The sequence below is a fragment of the Alosa alosa genome, chromosome 2, assembly GCF_017589495.1.
Source record: "Alosa alosa isolate M-15738 ecotype Scorff River chromosome 2, AALO_Geno_1.1, whole genome shotgun sequence".
NCBI lineage: Eukaryota > Metazoa > Chordata > Actinopteri > Clupeiformes > Clupeidae > Alosa > Alosa alosa.
Genome location: NC_063190.1, coordinates 36,491,845 through 36,515,389, shown reverse-complemented (window position 1 = coordinate 36,515,389; position 23,545 = coordinate 36,491,845). Strand labels below are relative to the sequence as shown.

At 44.5% G+C, this 23,545-nt stretch overlaps 1 protein-coding gene across 4 annotated transcripts in view; it reads right to left on the bottom strand.

Annotated features, from left to right (window-relative positions):
* The window catches only part of LOC125288737 (adhesion G-protein coupled receptor G2), a 29,477-nt gene extending 6,647 nt beyond the window's left edge, over window positions 1-22,830 (bottom strand). Inside the window, exons 1-16 of one of the 4 annotated variants that reach the window (XM_048235329.1) lie at window positions 22,493-22,830; window positions 22,014-22,051; window positions 21,789-21,928; window positions 21,437-21,566; window positions 20,311-20,363; window positions 19,424-19,468; window positions 18,355-18,422; window positions 17,602-17,648; window positions 12,466-12,508; window positions 12,322-12,356; window positions 12,069-12,187; window positions 11,429-11,555; window positions 10,719-11,089; window positions 9,641-9,860; window positions 8,415-8,616; window positions 7,863-8,030 (exon numbers count right to left, since the gene is read on the bottom strand). In XM_048235329.1, coding sequence (XP_048091286.1) covers window positions 7,863-8,030; window positions 8,415-8,616; window positions 9,641-9,860; window positions 10,719-11,089; window positions 11,429-11,555; window positions 12,069-12,187; window positions 12,322-12,356; window positions 12,466-12,508; window positions 17,602-17,648; window positions 18,355-18,422; window positions 19,424-19,468; window positions 20,311-20,363; window positions 21,437-21,566; window positions 21,789-21,928; window positions 22,014-22,051; window positions 22,493-22,534 — 1,848 coding nt within the window. In that variant the 5' untranslated portion in view covers window positions 22,535-22,830. Of the gene's footprint in view, window positions 1-7,862; window positions 8,031-8,414; window positions 8,617-9,640; window positions 9,861-10,718; window positions 11,090-11,428; window positions 11,556-12,068; window positions 12,188-12,321; window positions 12,357-12,465; window positions 12,509-12,602; window positions 12,936-17,582; window positions 17,649-18,354; window positions 18,423-19,423; window positions 19,469-20,310; window positions 20,364-21,436; window positions 21,567-21,788; window positions 21,929-22,013; window positions 22,052-22,492 lie in introns of those variants that run through there. The other 3 variants (XM_048235340.1, XM_048235354.1, XM_048235347.1) reach the window with 3 other exon arrangements.
* Window positions 22,831-23,545: the final 715 nt, after the last annotated feature.

Here is a 23,545-nt window from a genome sequence, read left to right as displayed (position 1 = left end):
GCCTGGTCTTTTTTGCAAGAAAGGTAAGGTTAACCATATTTGATGTCTTCTAATCACATAATTTCTACCATTTGCATTGTGTAATGTTTAGGTTGTCCTAATGTGTCATTACAGTCTTTACAATAACTATGCCAGGTTAGTGCTAGTTATACAACAATTGGGTTCTATGGAACTATTTATTTGTTTCTGATTGGCCGAGAGACGTTCCATGAGTTGGAATATCCCTGGACAATTTATTCACCATAAATTAATAAAGTTGAGTGGTTCTGCAATGTAGACAATGTTTCCGTTTTTTTGCAGTACCATGTCCCTTACATGACATGGCCCATTGTCCTTGTAACATGCATTCAGCAAACCTAGATATGAATGTGATTTCAGCCCGACTTTCAACATTTCTTTCAAAAAGACATGTAAACCAAAGATTGTTAAGGCGGAGCAAGATACTTCGTCGTAGTTCATGTCTATGGGCGCGAAATGGGGATCGAATCCTGTCTGCATAAAGAGGCGTGTCGATGACGATTGACGAAAGTAAGTTGCAACCGCCAACAGCAGCGGCAGAAATAACCGGGCGCACACCTGATATAAGGTTGATTTTCTCCAGACTGGATTGCTCAAAAATGCTAAAATGTACCTGAAATGTTCAGAAGGGTTTGAGGATCATGAAAATGTGCCCAAATTCACATTCCTAACTCTATAGAACCAAGACCTTAGCATATGTGGTGAAATTCTGAGCTATGCCCATAGACTTCAATGGAGCAGTCGCTGCCTCTGCTCTGCATAAAGGGGGATTTTGACCCCCTCGTCGCGATCCGGTTCCCGGAAGTGGCTCCTGATGAAATATCTTGCTCCGCCTTAACAATCTTTGTGTAAACCACCGAGACCCATAACGAGGGATCTGGAATGTTGGTTACCTAGCAACCTAGTTGGTTACCATGCTGTCTATTGAAAAGGGAACTATTTTTTGATGCGTAAGAACGATGTCGAAATTAACATTTTTAAACAATAATGGGGTGTTTTCAGATTATTTAGTTTGTTGTAGAATTGTTGTATAAAAGCTAAAATATTACACGGCTGCTGCGCCACTCGGCCTCCAGCCTCGTGGCTACGGCCGAACAACACCCGTGGGAATATCCATGACCAACCCCACTCTCACTCGTGCCATATTGCTTAAGTAGCACACTAGCGCTACATTTTACATGACTAGCAAAAATACAGTTGGATTTTTTTTTAACCTTGTTTGTTGCGTCAGTCAGTTTAGTTCAGTTCCGGACAGACTAGCAGTATTTTGTCCTGTAATATTTTAGTAGCAGCCTAACTTATATCCAACTCTACCCCCTTTCCAACGTGTGGGCTAATGGTAACGTACTTGTTTAGGCTAGCCGCTTGTTGACGTCTAGTAGCCTAATGAGCCGCTGGTCTAGGCTTTTTCGTAAATGCAACCCGAAGTGACAAGTGACGAACTGACTTATTTTCAATGACACCTACCACATAAGGGCGAGAAACTGATGTGTGGGGCTTATCCTAACAGACAGACCGCACTACTGTTGATACATTTTAACTGTACATTTTCGTGCAGAATAACGTTATTTTGGGGCGCATTGAGAAAGGGGGCAAAGTGAAGTGAACTATTTTGCACTCTGTTATGATACTGTCAGGTCTAGGGTAACACTATGGCTAATATATGCAACTTTTCATTTACAGAATGAGAGAATTTGATGAGAGTGAGGCACTAACAGTTAAGAAAGTGGATGAGGGTTGTAAAACAAATTGGAACTGGTCTTGGTTACAGGTTGAAATGGAGATTGAGGTCAAGACAGCCAAACACAAATTCAAAATGTCAGACTTTTTCAAAAAAATTGAAAAAAAGGGACATGCCAAATGTACTTTCTGCATGAAAGAGATTAATTATGCTAACAAGGGAGTGCATGCTCTGTTGAATCACTGCCAGAGTGCTATACACACAGAGAGAGTGGCTACCATCATATCTACCCAGTGTGGCCCAGCTCCTCTGTCAAGACAAGCCAGCTACCAGCCAAAGTCAGGCCCCAGCAGACAGAATAAGGGAAGGAACTGGAACAGTGTATTTTCATATAAAGAACATTTTTGTGTGAATAGGGTGAGCCCTGGATGGCAGAGGTGCAGTGGCGATTCTAGACATTTTTAACAAGGGTGGCACTGGTGAGGCACTGATTAATTCAAGGGTGGCATGAGGCAAAACAACCAGATAAACAGAAACAGGCTCAAGATGTGAAATTAGCACAAATACATTAGGGAAACCAGACACAAACACCATACTCATAAATTGAAAGAAAAAAAAAAACACAAATACCTTACTCTCACATAAAATGTCTTTGTATTTGAATAAAATAATACAAACATATTAAAGTTAATTATCTAAGTTGTCTGTCCCTGGGCTATGCTGTGCTAAAACAAATTCCATCATGGGGACATTAAAATATAATCCTTTTTATTCTATTCTATTAAATGAAGATATACAAATATACTCATCCAATACATTTTCCCCCCACAATAACTTCTATGTGCATCTATTTTTGTAGCTGTTAAAATAAAATATTTGTTTAAGTTCTCAAGAAACTTGAGGGTGGTATGAAGGAGTGTATTGTGTATGTGAGCAATTTCATCTTCCTAAATCTCAATATTATGATCACAACAAGTGTGGGCAAATTATTAACTACATTTTCACGTTGGGTAACTTGTTGCAGGGCAACCACATAACCGGTTCCATGTCTTCGGATTGGATGATTAATGATCAGTAAAGTTCTCAAGAAACTTGAAGTTGGTATGAAGGAGTGATGGCTGGTGGAGCACTTGCTCAGGCCAATAAAAGCCTGAGTTTCCAAGTTATGTAAGGGCAGCAGAAGTGAGGAAGTACAGGCGGCGCTGAGGGTGGAGGGGAGCAGCATGAGCTCTTGGTGAGTCTTCGCCAGTGATGCAGTGTTGGTGGTCCAGGAGAGGTCTTCGCTGATGTGCACCCCAGGAATTTGGTGCTGCTCGCTCTCCACCACAGCACCGTCCGATGGTCAGTGGCAGGTGTTGGGTGTGACCTCTCCGGAAGTCAACAACAATCTCTTTGGTCTTGCTGACGCTCAGCAGGAGGTTGTTGTCCCTGCACCACGTGGTCAGATGGTCGACCTCCAACCTGTATTGAGTCTCGTCGCCCTTGGTGATGAGACCCACCAGAGTTGTGTCGTCAGCAAATTTCACTATGTGATTGTTGCTGTAGGTTGCAGTGCAGTCATCGTCCAGCAGGGTGAAGAGCAGCGGACTGAGCACGCAGCCTTGGGGGGGCCCCTGTGCTCAGTGTGTGATGCTGCTTGAGGTATTGTTGCCAACACGCATTACTACTTGAGGCCTCTGACAGAGGAAGTCCAGTAGCCAGTTGCAGAGGTAGGTACTGAGTCCCAGTTTGTCAAGTTTGCAGATGAGTTGTTGTGGTATTATGGTGTTGAATGCAGAACTGAAGTATATAAACAGCAATCTCACATATGAGTCTCTTTTTTCCAGGTGGGTGAGGGCTGGGTGGAGGGCAGAGCAGATTGCATCCTCTGTAGACCGTTTGGCTCGGTATGCAAACTGGAAGGGGTCCAGGGTGGGGGGGAGAATGGATTTGATATGTGACATGACAAGCCGCTCAAAGCACTTCATGATGATGGGTGTCAGTGCCACAGGGCGGTAGTCATTGAAGCAGGATGGAGCAGTTTTCTTCGGCACAGGTATGATGGTGGCAGCTTTGAAACATGATGGGACGATGGCTTGCTTCAGGGAAGTGTTAAAGATGTCTGTGAAGACATCCTTAAGCTCCCCTGCGCAGTCTTTCAGCGCACGACATGGGATGTTGTCTGGACCTGTTGCCTTACGGGTGTTAATAGCAGCAAGTGTCCTCTTCAAGCTGTCGGCAGAGAGGCACAGGGGCTGCTCGTGTGGAGGGGGAGGGGTCTTCTGTGGGCAGGTGCTGTTTTGTGCTTCAAAGCGAGCAAAGAAGCGGTTCAGATTGTTGAGCATAGGGATGTTGCTCTCACAGCTCTGTGGCGCGGGCTTGTAGTCCATGAGGGCCTGAATGCCCTGCCATAGGCTTTGTGCGTTCCTGCTGTCTTTGAAGTGGGTGGTTATCTTGTGAGTGTATTCCTTTTTTGCTTCCTTGATGCCACGGGACAGGTTGGCTCTCGCTGTTCTCATGCCAGCTTCATCCCCAGCTCTGTAGGCTTTGTCTCTGGCCCTCAGCAGCCTGAGGACATCCCGTCAGCCATGGCTTCCAGTTAGCCCGAGTGATGATGTCTTTTGTGTGGGTCACATCATCGATGCACTTGGTGATGTAAGAGGTTACAGTGTCTGTATACTCCTCTATGTCTGTCTGGTTGTTGTAAGTGGCTGCCTGCTTAAACATTTCCCAGTCTGTTGTGTCAAAGCAGTCTTGAAGAGCATCGGAGGCTCCCTCAGGCCACACTTTTACCTGCTTACGAACCCGGTTTGTTCGCTTTTACCCTTTGTCTGTATCGCGGGCATTAGCATAACAGTGATATGGTCTGAAAGTCCAATGTGGGGGAGGGGGGTGGCTTTGTATGCTCCTTTGTGTGTAGTGTAGACCAGGTCCAGGATCTTATCTCCTCTTGTTGGAAAATCAACATGCTGGTGTAGCTTTGGAAGTACAGTTTTAAGATCAGCATGGTTAAAATCTCCAGTGAAGATGGTGAAACCGTCTGGGTGTGCCGTCTGTTGTTCACTGACAGCCTGGTACAGTTCACTAAGAGCCGCATTCTTATCGCTGTTGTTGTTGGTAGGCGGGATGTATACTGCGACTAGCAGAATCGCAGTAATTTCCCTTGGCAGGTAAAAAGGACGGCACTTTATGATCATAAACTCTGCCAGTGGTGAGTACTACTACTACTAGTACTACATACTACTACAGTGTCCCGGGACCATTCGTCACGGATGTAAACACAGATTCCTCCTCCTCGTGATTTACCTCCCTTTACAGTGGCCCTGTCTGCTGGATAGCATGCTAGCTGCTCCAGTTGTACAGCAGAGTCCGGAATGTTGTAATTTAACCAAGTCTCAGTGAAGACGAGCACACAGCAGTTACTTACTGTCCGGTTCGTTGATCTCAGCAGTCGTATGTGATCCATTTTGTTGTCCAGTGATCGTACATTTGCCAGGAGAATGGATGGTATGGCTGGGCGAAGTTGGGTTGGCGCTAGCCTGGCCCGGACGCCTCCTCGCTTTGCCCCTCTTCTGCTTCCTCGCACACCGCCTCCGGCGCTTTCTTTCGGGGAGTAGCAGGCGAAGTCCGGTGTTGTTGCAGGCGGAGTAGTCCGAGTTCCTTTAGCGTCTCTGTTGCAAAGTCCAGAACGCTGCAAAACTTGCTTTTGCAGATGTCAATTAAAAACTGCCTGCTGTACTTGTAGTACGACATAGTAAGACGAGACAAACACTTTTTAAACAAACAAAACACCGTACGGTTGGGACAGAGAGAGGTCGCTGCGTGTGTACGCGCCGCCATCTTGGATTTTGTGTGTGTGTGTGTATATATGTGTGTGTGTGTGTGTATGTATATATATAGAGATGAAGCTGAACTAAACCAAAGATTGTTACTAAACCTCGCTTGAACAAACGAGGCCAAGATGCCGCTAATTTGAGATAATGGAACGGCTTCAGCCCCAAGTGAAAGTCTACGCTAGTTCAAGCCAGGCTATTTCTGTTAAGCGCCGCCTTTATTAGCGAGGTTGATGGAATACCCCCCTGAATCTGATTATGAAGGCGACTTCATTACATTGGAGAACATCCCTAATCTAGAGCTGACCTTAGCCGAAGATAATTACAACGAGGAAGAATCTCTCGGTCTGGCAGCAGAGGAACTAGATCGTAAGATATCAGGGGCCGTATTCACAAAGAAGGCTAAAAGTAGCTCCTAAAAGGGGAATTTAGGAGCACCTCCTAAAAATAATGGGAGCTTCCTAACGCGAGGGAACAATTTTGCTTTGTAGGCATAAAAGGGATGCTATAACGCCACCAACAACAACCAAAACTACTCACTGTCAACATGTAAATTAAATGTAACGTTTCATTGTGAATCAAATTAAAATGTTCTCCTCTTTGCAAACGTAGGCATATGGTGACAGATTAATTTAATAATGTTGCAAAGATAGCCTAGCCTACTGCATCAATCCGTAGGCCTATGTTTTATCAGGCTATAGGCTATTTGTTTTGCCTTACTCTTTATCCATTTAGGCTAGGCCTTTTTATTCAGTTATTCATCATCTTCCGTCCTTCGCACTACTTGTGTAGTGCACGCATTCTCAGACCTGTCACCTGTCACTTATCATCGTAAGGGAGGCGTTTGGAATCATTCCCGCGTTACAGTCATCAGTCAATCAAGCTCGTGCTCGTGATCGAGTAATGACGTCATCCATAGCAACGAAGACTCACTCTTAGCAGAGACTTTCTAATGAGGAGACACAGCACTCAAAAAATACTCCATAGAAATGCATGGGGCTAGTTTGTCACACCAATATGGCCGTTATCTACACATATCCCACCCCTTCCTCGGCAAAACGTCGACATGTGAATACATTGAGCCAATCATATGGTGTGTTGTGAAGACATCGTGCCAATCATGTGTTGTGATCTCGCCGCTGGAGCAAGATTGGTGTCGTGAAGCCTTGCGCACGCGCAGTTCGACCCAAAGACTGTGCCCGATGAGTGCCCATAAAACGTTGGTATATGGCCGCCGAGTGGAGGGACTTGCCTAAAAGGACTTTGCTCTTAGTTAGTTTAGGAGTTGTCATTTTTCCTTACTAAGAGTAGATCTGAAAGGCTTTGTGAATAACTTTTAAGAGAAAACTCCTAGCTAAAATCTTTTAGTGCGATTTAGGAGTACTCCTAGTGGTAAGATAAAAGGCTTTGTGAATACGGCCCCAGAAACCCCTCCTCTACTGCACTTTTTCCCCCCCCCCCCCCCACCCCCCCACTTTGCACAAATAGGCTGACACCAGACATAATTTCACTGCATTTCTTACTTCCAGTAACTATATGCATGTGACAATAAACTTCCTTGTATCCTTGTATCCTTGTATGCTATTTCCACAGTTACATTTGACGGGGATAAAGTTTGTGTGCTAGAAACTTTATCCATTGTTACTCGCTAACGTAGGCCTACTGTCGTTAACTATTGGCACCATAGGCTACTAGCCAAAACCCACTACAGATAGTTTCGGTGGGCAATTAATTTGAATAATGCGAGAATGTCTTGTTTTGACTGATGGCAGGGTGCCTTATCGTGTGTGCATTCAAATTAACAGGGTTTGCAAACGTGATCTCATGTTTGTTTAGTTCGCGTTTTAGACTATTTTATCCATTGCTAAACCTGCTGAATCCATTACCAACTTGGTGCCTTGCACTGGGTGTTCATTCAAAATAACATGGTTTGCAAACGTGATCTCATGTTTGTTTTAAACTACTTTATCCATTGCTACTAGCTGGTTCTGTAACCCATTACAGATAGTTTCGATGGGTCATTAGCACTGCAGGCTGACAAATCAGTGACCGTGACAGGGGGGAGGGTTGATCTTAATGTCATGTAAATGAGGACCACTGTGTTCCCCTCCCATGGATTGAGGGAGAAAGTAGTCAAATTGAAAACCCTGATTTCTCAGCTTGTAGCTTTGAGATGTGTATACTTTAAAATGGCTACAACTTATTAAAATATTATCAGATCTCCATGAGTGAGACATCATTGGATAGCTTTGAAACTACACTTTCAGAATCTGTGAATAACTCAAAATGTCTCTGGGCAGACATGGACCTGGTTTTGCCATGCCTGGTCACATATGTGTGTGTGTGTGTACCTGGAAGAAGGTGCTGCGCTGGTAGAAGTTGAACAGCACCCTGGACGCCTCCTGCTGCTGCTGGGGGCTGAGGACATCTGTGAGGGTGGAGGGCAGCGTGATGGAGCCCTGGGGGGGGTCAGTGCGCCCCTCCACCCACGACACCGACCGCACCACCCTGGGGACGATCTACACACAGCACCAGAGTGACCAATTAAAGAGAGTTAAAACCTTTCAATCAGACACAGTAAAGAGATAAGAGACAGTGACATTACTATAATGGTATTAGTATTATAGAGTTAAAGCCAATCAGACACAATAAAGAGAGAGAGAGAGATAGCACCATAATGATGATGATGAGAGAGATAGCACCATAATGATGATGACGATGAGAGAGATATAGCACCATAATGATGATGGAGATAGCACCATAATGATGATGATGAGGGAGATAGCACCATAATGATGACTTATACAGTTAAAGCCAGCATTTAAATCACTCTAATGCCCCCTACACATTCTAATGCCCTCTCCACAATCTCCTGCCCCCTACACACTGGTGGGTGTGTGTACCTGCAGGTTGGTTGGGTCAGCGATGGAGATGGTGGGTGTGTGTACCTGCAGGTTGGTGGGGTCAGCGATGGAGATGGTGGTCTCTCTGAAGTTGGTCCCGTCCACCCGGCTCACAGCCAGGGCCAGAGAGTCGAACAGGATGGACTCGCTCTCCCCCGACACCTCCAGCTTCAGGCCCACTGTGTCCACGATCCGGATCAGCCTGCAGGACAGAGAGAGGGAGCAGAACGCACAGGACAGGACTTCAACATCACCATCACCCCCAGCAGCATCGGCTAGTTCATTAGCAGGACAGGACTTCAACATCACCATCACCCCCAGCAGCATCGGCTAGTTCATTAGCAGGGCAGGACTTCAACATCACCATCACCCCAGCAGCATCGGCTAGTTCATTAGCAGGGCAGGACTTCAACATCACCATCACCCCATGTTCATTAGAGGCTAGTTCATTAGGGGCTAGTTCATTAGAGGATAGGGACTACTTCATTAGGGGCTAGTTTATTAGGAGCTAGTTCATTAGGGCTAGTTCATTAGGGGCTAGTTCATTAGGGGCTAGAGGCTAGTTCATTAGAGGGGGTTCATTAGGGGCTAGTTCATTAGAGGCTAGAGGCTAGTTTATTAGAGGGGGTTCATTAGGGGCTAGTTCATTAGAGGCTAGTTCATTAGGGGCTAGTTCATTAGGGGATAGGGGCTAGTTCATTAGAGGCTAGTTCATTAGGGCCTAGTTCATTAGGGGCTAGTTCAGGCTAGTTCATTAGGGGCTAGTTCATTAGAGGCTAGTTCACAGAGACTACTTCATTAGGGGCTAGTTCATGTTCATTAGAGGCTAGTTCATTAGGGGCTAGTTTATTAGGGGCTAGTTCATTAGAGGCTAGTTCATTAGGGGCTAGTTTATTAGAGGCTAGTTCATTAGGGGCTAGTTCATTAGGGGCTAGTAGGGGCTAGTTCATTAGGGGCTAGTTCATTAGAGGCTAGCTCATTAGGGGCTAGAGGCTAGTTCATTAGGGGCTAGTTCATTAGAGGCTAGTTCATTAGAGGGGGTTCAAGTGAGGTTCTCGAGATAAAACGCTACACAAATATACTGTGTTGTGTTGTGTTGTGCTGGAGCTGAGTTGAACTGAACTGAATCTAATCTAATCTAATCAAATCAAATCGAATCGAATCGAATCTGATCTAATTGAATTGAATTGAATTGAATTGAACTGAATGACTCCACAGTGGGTTACCTGGTGGAGGAGGAGGCGACAGCGGCTGCGGAGGCGTTGAGCAGGTTGTTGGCGATGTTGACGGAGGTGCGCCCCAGGGCCAGGCTCACGTTGGGCCCCGACAGCAGGACCTCCAGCTGGGACACAAGCTGCTCCACCTGGGAGGAGTTGAGGGAGGAGGCGTCCTGCGTCAGAGCCAGGAGCTGGTCAGCCGCCATCTCAGCACTGCTGTTCCCTGCAGCTGTGGAGCAGGAACGAGGGTGAGAGAGAGGAGAGGAGGAAAGGAGAGAGAGAGAGGACAGGAAAGAGAGAGGGGAGCCACAGGAGCGAAGGAGAGAGAGAAAGCAGAGAGAGATTAGTCAAGTCAAGTCAAGTCAAGTCAAGTCAAGTTTATTTATATAGCACATTTCATACACAGAGGTCATTCAATGTGCTTTACATAAACAAAACCAAACGATAATAACAAATAAAAGCATAGAAGGGCAATATAGTCAAAGAATAGTTAAAAGGTAAAGATCATAATAAAAGAAAAAAACATAAAACACAAGGTAAAATCATTTAAAAATAAAGAATAATTAGTAAGCAAAAACAAAGGCAAAAGTAGTAAAAAAAAGTAATAAAAGACAAAGTAGAATAATTATCGAGGCAGATTCAGAATTTGTAACTTCGCACAGTTAGCAGAAAGCGCCTGAGAACAGTTTGGTCTTAAGTCTAGATTTAAAACTGGCTACAGTTGGGGCCTTTTTAATGTCATCCAAAGTTGGTTCCACAGCTGAGCAGCATAGCAGCTAAAAGCTGCTTCACCATGTTTAGTTCTAACTGTAGGTTTTACTAGCAGGTTTTTCACCTGGGACCTGAGAGGACGAGAAGGTGTGTACTGCTGAAGCATGTCTGACAAGTATTTAGGTCCATTTACTGATTTATAAACAAGCAATAGAGCTTTAAAGTCAATTAGAGGAGAAGAAAGAGAGGAGGAGAGAGTGGAAATAAGGAATAGAGGAGGGAGAAGAAAAGGTGAGAAAGGAAGAACAAGTACTTCAACTTAGTTCAACTTAGACACAGATTTGAATGCTTCCATCTCCAGTCGGAGGAGGGGTACCTGTGGCTGTTGCCTGAGTTTCAGGTGTGGACGTTGTGACGGTGCTGCCAGATGATGAGTTGGTGGCGGTACTGGCGGGCGATGGTGTTGTGGCGGTACTGTTCTGGGCTCCCGGTGACGTGTGTGTGGCGGCCGTGCTGCTGCTGTTGGTCAATGGAGCAGCTGAGCTCTGGGCAGTACTGTTGGCTGGGCCTCCTCCTGCAGACGTGGTGCTGTGTGTGGGGCGGGTGGTGTTACTGGAGACAGGGGTCGTCATGGAGACATTTGGAGAGGTGCTGGGAGAGGTGGGGGTGGAGGTGGAGGAGGCAGTGGGGGGGGATACAGAGGGGCAGCCTTCGTTCAGCTGCACTATCAGGGTCTTCCCTGGTTGGCTGCAGGAAACAGAAATGCCTTTCCATCAGACTTAGTGAGGTCAACAGCAAACTGGAGGCAATGTTCACACTACATGGGATAGTTTGGAATGGGATAGTTTCAGCTGAACGCGATCTTAGCCATCGAAAAGCCAGTGCATACTGTACATGTGCATTCACACTCTGGTGGAAAAAAACCACGCTGGCAGAGCTCAGAGACAGACAGGTTGAGATGACCGCACGATGACCGCACACTGACCGGTAGACAAGGCAGACCGCACACTGACCATTAGACAAGGCGGATCACCGCACAATGACCGGTAGACAAGGCGGATCAACGGACAGAGGGATCCTGCTCACCAGTCGAGGATGCTCAGAGACGCGGGGCCACTAGCACAGAACTGCTGAGCGGTGAAGTTGATGCTCTGCCTAGTGAAGTCCTCCGAGCGCAGATCACCTGACAGAGACGCAGCAGGGCCACACAGAGCTGCCCAGGGGGAGGGGTCAGCACATCGGTCAGCCATACACATACGAGTACGTTTGAGTTAAGCAATACAGACACACACACACACACACACATACACATACGAGTACGTTTGAGTTAAGCAATACACACACACACACACACACACATACACATACAAGTACGTTTGAGTTAAGCAATACAGACACACACACACACAAACACACACATATCCATACATGCACACGTGCGCACACACACACACACAAACACACACACACACACACACACACACACATATACATACACGCACACGTGCACACACACACACACACACACGCACATGTGCACACACACATATACACACACACACACACACGCTGTAAAATGATTAGAGTCCCTGTTTTAAATACTATAACATACAGCATATTATTCTTATACTATTCAGTCTTATTATTATTATTATTATTATTATTATTATTATTATGGCTATTGGCATTTAAAATTACATTGAGTCTCATCAGCTAGTAGTCTTACCAACACGCCAGGCCCTTGTTGCCATGGTGATGCCTGATTGATTGAGCAGGAAGGAGAGAGCTGTGGCCACAGTGCATCTGTCTGTTATCTGCGAGAGCTTCAGGATCACAACACATCCACTGGAAACCACACACACACACACACACAGGGGGCATCACAGAGAGCATCACAAGACATCAGGGTCCCAACAGTATGGTCTACTGAGCACGGGCAATTAAAACGGGAAAACTGTGTCAGACTGACCACCACTCACCCATTTTCTTTGCCGTCACACACAACACCGCTTTCCTGTGGAAAAAAGTGTTAGGTTAAATATGTTTCCTAATTATTTTATTATTTCTCCAAATGAATATTTTCTAATAGCATGAATGAACCAACAGTGAGCACTGTAAATTACCTGATAGACCCCTGAAATGGTTTCCACAGCCTGACAGGTGGAACTGGCAAGGAAATATTAAAACAGAACATTAGGCTTTTACATACATCAGTTGGCAGCAGAGTCATCAGCCTAACTATGAGAAACAAAATGTGCACCTGTAAATGTAGTGAGCAGGTTTTGATATGTAATGAGCGCGCATGCGCGAGTGTTCAGATTGATATAATGCCTCAGTAAAGAGTTGACAGCACATCTTGGTCTCTGGTCCATTTGTTATAACTTAGTATTATAAAATACAAGACATGGTGTCAAAAGTCTTTGTCCTCGCTTCTGATATTAATGCGACTACCCGACGCAAGTGACCGGAATGTTCATTGCCGTTTAGTGAAGATAACTTTTGAATTCGCCAAGTGAACTAGTAGAGATAACGCGAAGCTAGCTGCTACGTTGATATAACGTCAGTCGACGATACGTTAGACCGGCACATCCGGGAACTTGACTCGTGACAAACGTTCCCGCCCCTTTCGGGGGGAAAACAAACAACCCCTCTCATTAACTCCAACGCAAATTAGGGTCAATAAACGTAATTCGTACAGAAATCGCAGGAGTAAATAATAACAAAAAATACCACAAATCAATATGACCACTCAATACATAACCACTTTGCCGGTCGTTGACCGTGAAAGATACCTACAAAAGCTTAATTCAATTAATATAAGAACATGTCCCTTCAGTCTCCCGAGTAGGCTACGAAGTGGTGCAACAACCCCACTCAGTGACCAGAAGTGTCATACGGTCTTCTCTTCTTGTAGCCATAATTTTCTTCTGTCCGGATTTTTTTTGAGGACATGGTAGGCAAAAGAAACTCAGGGAGGGGTTCTTAGCTGTGTGGTTGGGACATGTCTACCGGTTCACTCTGGCTTGTTCTGAGGGACTGTTTTCCCCTCAAAAGGGGCATGGCGCAAACAACCTGCTCTGTGTGACGCGGGTCCGGTTGTAAGTATACAGAGAAGAGGCTTCGGAAGGTAAAACAGAATGGATTCTCTATTTTCAATTAGTCCACCAGAAGCATTTGACTTCGGAGACTTCGGTGGGTGGCCAAATTGGATCCGACGTTTTGAAAGATTCCGTATAGCGGCGGGACTTAATACAAAGAGTGAAGAGTATCAAGTTAACTCGCTAGTATACACTATGGGAGACATGGCAGATGATGTTCTGAACACGTTAGCACTACCAGAAGACGACAAGAAAAAAAATGCCAAAGTAAAGGAAGCGTTCGATAAACATTTCATTTGCAAGCATAACGTGATCTACGAGAGCGCTAAATTCAACAAACGTCGCCAGGAGCCTGGTGAGACGGCTGAAGCGTTTATCACAGCTGTGCATAAATTGGCTGAGCATTGCCAGTATGGAATTCTCAAAGATGAGATGATCAGAGACCGCCTTGTTGTAGGTATAAAAGACCATGCCCTTTCAGAGAAATTACAGCTAGATTCAGAGTTAACTCTTGTGAAGGCTATGACGAAAATAAGACAAAGTGAAGAAATTAAAAAGCAACAGCCTGTATTAAGAAGTAGCATTGATGGCACTGAGGCAAACATGGATGCAGTTAAATTCAAGTTCAAACAGAAATTCTCTCCACATGGGAAAAGTACTTTTAAACCAAAGACAGTACAACATAATGCAAATGATAAATGTGGCAGATGTGGAATTCATTCAATGCATGTCCCGCGCGCACTGCTGAGTGCAAGAAATGTAAGAAGAGAGGCATTTCGCCACTGTATGTAAAACTAAAATGAGAATGGAGGAAATTAAAGAAAGTGACTTGGATGCAAGCATAGTCATTGTTCCTGGGCACAGTGAATTGTACAAAATCCAACACATTCTGGCAGAAGTCTGTTGCAGTGAATGGCCAGCAGATGATATTCAAGTTAGACACGGGTGCCGCAGTGACGGCTATCCCGGCACATTTTTACTCACAAAAGCTACATGGTGAGCTGTTACCGACAACCAAAAGACTGTGTGGACCAAGTAACGTTCCCATAGAGGTAAATGGACGTTTTACTGCAGAAATTAGCCATAATGGAACTGTGGCGAAGCAGCATGTATATGTTGTGCCAGGTTTAGTGACCCCTCTGCTGGGATTACCAGCAATACAAGACCTCTGCCTGCTCAGTCCAGTACAGGCTATCACGACAGCGGAAACAAGCTACAAGGAACAATATCCCAGAGTTTTCACTGGCTTAGGTAAGCTAGAGGGAGAATACAAAATTAAACTAAAGGACAATGCCTCTCCCTTTGCCCCCCACTGCTGCCACGTCAAGGCGTGCCATTGCCCTTAAGGGGAAAAGTCCAAGAAGAGTTAAAAAGGATGGAGGAAATGGGCGTTATTTCTCCCATAGAGGAAGCTACAGAGTGGTGCTCAGGAACAGTGGTAGTACCCAAACCTAATGGAAGAATTAGAATATGTGTTGATCTAACCCGCCTGAATGAAAATGTGTGCAGGGAGCGGCATATTCTTCCAGCAGTTGATGAGACACTGGCTAAACTAGCTGGAGCTAGAATTTTTTCCAAACTGGACGCCACTGCTGGTTTTTGGCAGGTGCCTTTGCACAGAGCTTCAGCCCCACTCACCACCTTCATCACTCCCTTTGGTCGTTATTGCTTTAATCGTCTCCCTTTTGGAATATCATCGGCCCCTGAGCACTTTCAGAAGCGATTGACGCAGATGCTGGACGGCCTAGAGGGAACTTTGTGTCATGCAGATGACATTCTGATATTCGGTGTCACGCCCAAAGAACATGATGAGAGGGTGCATAAGGTGTTGCAGAGACTGCAGCAGCATGGCCTTACTCTAAATGACAAATGTCAGTTCGCTGTGAAGGAGGTTAAATTTCTCGGACATGTTGTCAGTGGAGAAGGCATACAGGCAGATTCCGAGAAGATTAGAGCGATTAGAGAGATGCCACCACCGAAAGACGTGTCTGACGTAAAACGCTTCATGGGAATGGTCAACTATGTGGGAAAATTCTCACCCAACATTGCAGAACTCACAGGGCCTATCCGAGAACTCCTGAAAGCGGAAACATGTGGATGTGGGGAGCAGCGCAGCAGAGTGCGTTTGATAAAGTGATAGACCAGCTCAGCTCATCTGCTGTCCTTGCCCAGTACAGCCCAGAAAAACCGACGAGAGTGTCAGCAGACGCATCGTCTTATGCAGCCGATGCTTTATCAAGAGCTCCACTCCAGTCTACGGCAACAGAGGAAGACCTTGTGCTTCAGAACGACGTGAGTGCTCATATCCAGGAGGTCATTCAGCAGCTATCGGCCTCACCTGAGAAATTGCTACAAATAAGGAGAGCACAGGAAGAAGATCAAGTGTGTAAGCAGTTGTCCTCCCTGATCCACACAGGGTGGGAAATAAACAGTTCTGCACCACAGCTGAAGCCTTTCTGGCAATACAGAAATGACCTGCTGATGGTGGATGGCCTGTTGATGAAGGGAAATAGAATACTGATTCCATTAAGCATGCAAAAGGACATCTTGGACAAACTTCACCAGGGCCACCAAGGCATGGTGAAATGCATGGCCAGGGCCCACGAAGCAGTCTGGTGGCCAGGGCTACACAGATTAAAGAGAAGGTACGTCAGTGTGAAATTTGTGCTAAAGAGAGTCAAAATGCCACAGAACCGCTGATGACCACACCCTTGCCTACACGCCCTTGGGCGCGGCTAGCAGCTGACTTATTTGAATGGAAGAAGGGTCAGTATTTAGTAGTCATTGATTACTATTCACGTTACATCGAAGTTTCCAATCTTACACGCACTTCAGCAACAGCTGTGATTGAGAAAATAAAAGCCATCTTTAGCCGCCACGGTGTGCCGGATACACTCATCACAGACAACGGACCACAGTTTGCTGCCACAGAGTTCACAGATTTTGCTAAGGATTACAACTTTCAGCACATAACCAGTAGCCCCGTTACCATAAAGCAATGGGGAAGCTGAACGGGCAGTAAAACTGTCAAAGCCTTGTTGCAGAAGAGTGAGGGACCCTCACAAAGCGCTTTATGGCATACAGAGCAACTCCTCTAGCCCATGGAGTATCACCAGCGCAGCTCCTGATGGGGCGCAACTTTCAAACACCCCTTCCGGTGAGTCCAAACACCCTCAAACCAGCCTGGCCGGATTTAAGAGCATTTGAGTTGAAAGACCAGGAGCTTAAAAGACAACAGGCTGAAGGATACAATAGACGACACAGAGCACGGGAAACACCATCTCTCAAGCCAGGTCAGAAAGTTTGGATCTGAACCGCCACACACAGGGTCGTCTCTGGCTCAGCAGGGACGCCACGCCATATGTGATTCAAACCTCCACAGGCAGTCTCAGAAGAAACCGTTCTCATCTGAGAGTGGTGCCTACACCGCCTAGAGGCCAGCCAGACTGGGACAACACACCAGGGTTGGCAGGGGAAGTCAAGCCTGTTAAAAGACTGAACTTATAGTTTAGTGTTGTGAGTATATATATGAGCATAATAACCTCCATACCACAACAGAGAGGATCAGGCAGTCTACCCTACCTCTCAGTTAGGTTATGTACTTGTTTTTATGAGTTCAGAAAAAAAAAAAAAAAAAAATGAGTTGTGATAAGATATGCCATGTGAAATGGAAGTTGATTTAACCAGTTTACATATGCTCATGTTTACAGAGATGTTCAACAGGTCATCTGTTCCCCTGCCTTGATGGTAAAAACAGTATTAGGATTTATTAACATATAATTTGAGTTTTCTATAAAGATCCTGAAAGTATTAGTTAAAAGGGGGAGATGTAGTGAGCAGGTTTTGATATGTAATGAGCCATCTTGGCCGTGTTCAGATTGATATAATGCCTCAGTAAAGAGTCGACAGCACATCTTGGTCTCTGGTCCATTTGTTATAACTTAGTATTATAAAATACAAGACAGTAAACAGAATAAATAATAACAACGGTAACGATAAACATACTCAGGAGAATAATAACGATAAACATACTCAGAAGAATAATAACAACAATAACGATAAACATAGTCAGGAGAAAAATAACAACGATAACAATATAAACAGAAGAATAATAAGAATGGGCCATAATGATATAAACATACTTTAATGATATAAACATACTTAGATGAACTGCATTTCTGGGTTGGGGACTGATTGAGTTTGTTGACCTGGAGAATGAAAAAGAACAATTAACATTTTCCCACCTATCAATAAAAAAACTGGCAACACATGTGCAAACAAGTAACTTATAACCTACAAATGAATGACTAAGATCATTTAAAAAGGCTCTAAAAACACCTCCTTGGCAAATAAATATCTGAGGCAATGGGACCAAAACAGATTCCTGGCGGAAAGCGGAGTGTTATCCCAGCGCAAAGTTTATTCTTATCTTGCACGTCTCTTTTTTTGAGCAAAGTGCCTAGGGGTGTGGCATTTAACGACCTAAGGAGGGGTCTGGCGCATTATCTAAAAATCGTTATTGTACCTAAAACGCATTACGCCACTGACTAAGAGAAACCTGGTCAGAAATCCATTGCGAGTTATTTATATGTTATTTTAAGAGTGCATTATCAACAGTGATATGGGTGGGTGCATCCACAAATGCGCACCAGCGCATATCCATGCAAAACATTACAAATTACACGATTACAATGGGAAAAATAATTAGAATAACTTTATTACTCTTGCAAAACTGCAGCTATGTTTGATAACGGCTAGCCTGAGCATGGTATATTTACTAGCCTGAGCTAGCCTGAGCATGGCATATTTACTAGCCTGAGCTAGCCTGAGCATGGTATACTTACCAAATGGAAATAGGATTTCTACTAAATATCCTTGTCAGACAACACCCCCGTAGTCTCAAAGTCAACTCACCATTGCTGCAATGTTTTGCTGTGTGATGGAGGAGTTGTTGATTGTCACCACCATTGAGTAGTATGCCACTGTGCATGAGAGACAGACAGTGCGTTACTGCTTCATATGACACCTGGCCTGGAACGCCAGCCCCAACTAACTCCGCTCACAACATTTGAGGTCGGGAAGTTCGGTCTGGACTTGTTTGATTGACAAACACACACACACACACACACACACACACACACACACAGACATACATACTCTCACACATATACACACCCACAAACACACACACTTCCACACATGTACAAACACATTCAGACACACACACACACACACATGCACACACACACACACACACACACACACACACACACACACACACACACACACACACACACACACACACACACACAGACATACACACACATATACACACCAACAAACACATTCAGACCCACACACACACACACACTCACACACACACACACACACACACACACACACACACACACACACACACACACACACACACACACAGACATACTCTCACACATATACACACCCACAAACACACACACTTCCACACATGTACAAACACATTCACACACACACACACACACACACACACACACACACACACACACACACACACACACACACACACACACAGACACAGACATACTCTCACACATATACACACCCACAAACACACACACTTTCACACATGTACAAACACATTCAGACACACACACACACACACACACACACACACACACACACACACACACACACACACACACATACACACACACACATATATCACACACACACACAAACACACACACTTTCACACATGTACAAACACATTCAGACACACACACACACACACAAACACACACACACACACACACACACACACACATTCACACACACACACACACACACACAGACACACAGACATAAGACATACACACACGTATACACACATACACACACACACACACACACACACACACACACACATTCAGACAAACACATTCAGACAAACACACACACAAGGTTGTGAGAAGTCTTGAGATCTTACCACTGTCACAACCCTGAGAACAGTTGCAACGTCCAGGAAGGGCCACTGGAACACACAGTCAGAACACACAGGATCAGAACACCAAAGGGTCAGAACCAGTGTTACCAGATGTACGATAATTATCATATTTGTACGATAATTTTGACCTATGTACGATCAATAATGAAAAAAATCCCATAATGTATGATAATTTCAGAGTTTTCAGTCGTTCGTCCAAACACACATCCTACCGCTTCTCTGACCCCGAATAATTTCTCAGGCTCGCCTGCCTGCGCGCAAGCATATATACACACACACACAGGCACCACACGGTGTCGCCCGCACATCAACACTACACTACAGTTTTGCCAAAGAAAACAGTTCCGTTTAACAAAACGAAGCAGTAAAGTGCTAAAAAATGAGTTCAGAAAGGGAAGGTGAGGACAGTGGAGGGGCGAAGAGGAAGCCTGGTCTGGTTCAAAATGTGGACTGTCGGCATTTCTTTTGCACTTTGGCAAAAAAATTAAAAAATGTGGCTGTAAAATTATTTGGAAAATAAAATTGTTGGAAAATAGCTATATTTTATGTGTTTGGTTTGTGTACAATATTTTTTCTCAAAAAACGATAATTTTGAGGTCTTGGTGCGATACTTCGACATTTCTAATCTGGCAACACTGGTCAGAACACACAGACAGAACACACAGTCAGAACACCACAGGATCAGAGATACTGCATAGAGGCCCAACTACAGTAGAGCTCAATGTGCAGTGTTGTGTAGCATTAAAGCATGAATCATCAGTGTGCATTTCTGTGTATGCACACTGATGATTGATATGCACCATATTGATGTTGGTGCTGGATATAAATCAATATGAATAATATTTTTTTAAATGATATTAAGACCTTACCAAACTCATTGGAGCAATTATCCGCACTGCGCTCCGGCCGAGTACCCACAGGTCTGTAAAACAATAAAGTGAACATCAATATAGTCACATAGCAATGGCTAGCACAGCTAGCACATCAATAAAGTCACATAGCAATGACTAGCACATCAATACAGTCACATAGCAATGGCTAGCACAGCTAGCACATCAATACAGTCACATAGCACATCAATACAGTCACATAGCAATGGCTAGCACAGCTAGCACATCAATACAGTCACATAGCAATGACTAGCACATCAATACAGTCACACAGCAATGGCTAGCACAGCTAGCACATCAATACAGTCACATAGCAAGGGCTAGCACATCAATACAGTCACATAGCAATGGCTAGCACATCAACACAGTCACATAGCAATGACTAGCACATCAATACAGTGACATAGCAATGGCTAGCACATCAATACAGTCACATAACAATGGGTAGCATCCACAGCAACACGCTGTAGGCTATGACATGTTAAAGCATTTGTTAGTGAGTCTCATCAGTATTGCCGACTGGAATCCAGAACCAACGCTGGACAGATTTAGGGTCTGGCTATGAGTAATGAAAATGCCCCAACTCGAGAGGCGGCACCAAGCATGCATTTAAAAATATCACTGCACGCAATTGGATAACACTGCCACCAATGTTCACTGACTGATTCCGGACTTTGACGTTGCTGCGCTGTCATCGTCTGTTTAGCTCGCCTCTGGCCCGCCTATATCAGATACGCCGATGTGATTGGTGCAGCTCGGCTCCAAGGGCATGGGTAATGAGCATCACTACTGAATGCCAGATTGACTCGCTGAGCAAATTCAAATTGTGCTCTCACAAGAACTCTGGATTTCCAGGGCACATCTGAGCCTCTATCCTTTGCCTGGCTAATGAACCTCTATCCTTAGCCTTGCTAATGCAGACCAGGTGCACACAGCCTCTATCCTTAGCCTTGCTAATGCAGACTGTATGTAGCACACTGCCTGAACTAGGCTACATGTCAGATCTTAGACTGAATATAGAATATTTGTCCAGTTCTATACAGTCTATGTGTCAGATGTACTAGCCACTTGGGGTATAAGAGGGAGAGCTAGTCTGGTCACCCACCTGGTGCAGTTGACTGAGGAGGAGCTGGAGGTGGAGGTGGAGCTGCATCTGGTTGAGGAAGATTCAGAGCTGTTGCAGTTTGACATGTTACCACTAGGGGGCGATGAGCTCTTATCAGGCCACATGCCTCCTGTGAGAGGAGCAGTGATATTATGAGATGACAGAGAGCAGAAGGAGAACTGTCAGATCATCACAGGACACGACAGAATAGACATGTGTGTGTGGTGTGTGTGTGTGTGATATTATGAGAAGTCAGAGAGCATATCATCGCAGGACGTGTGTGTGTGTGTGTGTGTGCGCGTGTGTGTGTGTTTACACATGTACACTCGTTATAAACCAAACACACACTCACTGATGAGTGTGACGCTGTTGTTTTGGATGCTGGCGTAAATGGGTCCGCTGTCGGACAGGCTGGTGTTCCACAGGGCGTAGCGGAAACAACAAGGCCTTCTGCGTGCTGAGAGCTTCACCACGGCAACGCATATTGTCTGCCTGTAGGAGCAGGAACAATGCAAGAATAAGAGGGACAAAAATAACACGCTCTAATAGGTCAAGGGTCAGGGGTCATGTGACTCACCCTATCTTCTCTTTCTCCTCACAGCACACATCAATGTCCTAGAACAACAAGAAACACAATGGCGTCCATCATCTCACAGTAGCGTCTTTCATCTCACAGTGTATTGTTATCACTGAGAGCTGTGGAAAATCTGGCTAATACAGGTAAGCATATTCACATGGACTTAGAGAAGTCATTATTTACATTTCTCTGTTCATCCACATAGACCCACATTAAATCATTCGATGTTTAATAGTTCATAGACCCACATTAAATTTAAATTAAATTGAATTTAATATTTCATAGACCCACATTCAATTAGGTGCCTTTAGGCACGGCCTATTAAGTTGGTGAATGTTTCTTATTCACAGGTGGAGATACAACAAAGTATAACATGTAGGCTACTTGTGTTTAGTTGTGGTTAAAGGGATCTTTATCATGTGACTTTCTGAATTCATAACCTGCACAGGTGTTCAGGTTACCTGCTCAGGTGTGCTCACCTGAAAGACGCTGCTGTCTGTTCCGTTCTCCGGGCTAAACATGAGAGAGAGAGGGAGAGAGAGAGAGAGAGAGAGAAAATAGGTTATCTTTGAGCACAGTACAGGTGATTTTAGCTTTAGCTACAAACATAATGTCTCTGCCCCGACAGAAGCTGGCCTCTATGACTACTGTCCAGTCAGTCTGCGCCAGATCGGGGCCAGAAGAATATCAGACTCAAGCCAGATTCATAACAGGTTGATGGCAGAAGATACTAGATAAAGGCCATATTAGGGCCATATTAATGCCATATCAGGGCCATATCAGGGCCATATTAATGCCATATCAGGGCCATATTAATGCTTATCAGGGTCATATTAATGCCATATCAGGGCCATATTAATGCTTATCAGGGCCATATCAGGGCCAAATTAGGGCCATATTAATGCATATTAATGCATATTAATATAATAATAACTAGATGTACCGCATAGCGGTACAAAATATGACCGCCGCTCAGTCCTGTACAGTACATCCTTTCCGCGAAAATAAATCACATAAATCAATTTGTCTCCATCTTTTACTCCATCCCCCACTCTTGAAACTTTTGTGTATGCTTGTTTGGCATGCCTGTGTGTGTGTGCGGCTGCACAGAAAGTAGCATACTGGCGCTGAAAAGGTGAATAGATTGTAGAATAGCCAAAGAAGTTGTAGCATTGTTATAAAACCTTTAAAATCTCTGAACAATCACAAGTAGGGCAGTTCATCACAGTTCATCCATTGCAACTGGATTGATGAAAGGTCACTTACACCTGTAGGCTACATTGTATTTGGGAAAAGCAAAAGGTATCAGCATAATGTTATATATTTATTTATTTATTTATGTATTTATTTATTTATTTATTTATTTATTAATAAACAAAAACATCTCTGTCAGTTCCATGCCGTTTTCAACAGCTATCAAAAACAAAGGTCATTTTTGGATAGATGGATTTTTTGTGAATGTTTCTTCTTCTGCATAAGATTTTAGTCATCTTTAGTTCATGTGATACTTTATTGTCAATGCACAAATAAAG